Below are 547 nucleotides of genomic sequence, written 5' to 3' on the forward strand. Positions count from 1 at the left end.
TATGTCCCACCCAGTCCCAGGATGTAACCATGTCCTCTACTTCTCCACTATGTCCCACCCAGTCCCAGGATGTAACCATGTCCCACCCAGTCCCAGGATGTAACCATGTCCTCTACTTCTCCACCATGTCCCACCCAGTCCCAGGATGTAACCATGTCCTCTACTTCTCCACTATGTCCCAGGATGTAACCATGTCCTCTACTTCTCCACTATGTCCCACCCAGTCCCAGGGTGTAACAATGTCTCACCCAGTCCCAGGATGTAACCATGTCCTCTACTTCTCCACCATGTCCCACCCAGTCCCAGGGTATAACAATGTCCCACCCAGTCCCAGGATGTAACCAGTGGGCTTGAATCAACTAAGCCCAGCAGCGTTCAGGAAATGAGAAAAGAGTCGTTTTGGGAGAAACTGCTGCGGTATGTTTCTCACCTCCATCAGTGTCTCTCGGAGGTTGGGCCTCTTCTCGATGAGCTGACCGTGCTCCTTCAGGAAGGTGCAGAGGAACAGGCTGAGGTTCTGGATGAAGTTCTGCTCATCATCCTTACC

General features: G+C 52.5%; 1 protein-coding gene across 1 annotated transcript in view; it reads right to left on the minus strand.

The window, feature by feature from the left end:
- Positions 1–314: 314 nt before the first annotated feature.
- The window catches only part of LOC121842373 (exportin-1-like), a 12,631-nt gene continuing 12,398 nt past the window's right edge, over positions 315–547 (minus strand). Inside the window, exon 6 of the mRNA XM_042312350.1 lies at positions 315–547. This exon is cut by the window's right edge and continues 42 nt beyond it. Within this exon, the coding sequence (XP_042168284.1) occupies positions 356–547 (192 nt within the window). The 3' untranslated portion in view covers positions 315–355.

Source organism: Oncorhynchus tshawytscha, unplaced genomic scaffold (assembly GCF_018296145.1).
Source record: "Oncorhynchus tshawytscha isolate Ot180627B unplaced genomic scaffold, Otsh_v2.0 Un_contig_19120_pilon_pilon, whole genome shotgun sequence".
Classification (NCBI taxonomy): domain Eukaryota; kingdom Metazoa; phylum Chordata; class Actinopteri; order Salmoniformes; family Salmonidae; genus Oncorhynchus; species Oncorhynchus tshawytscha.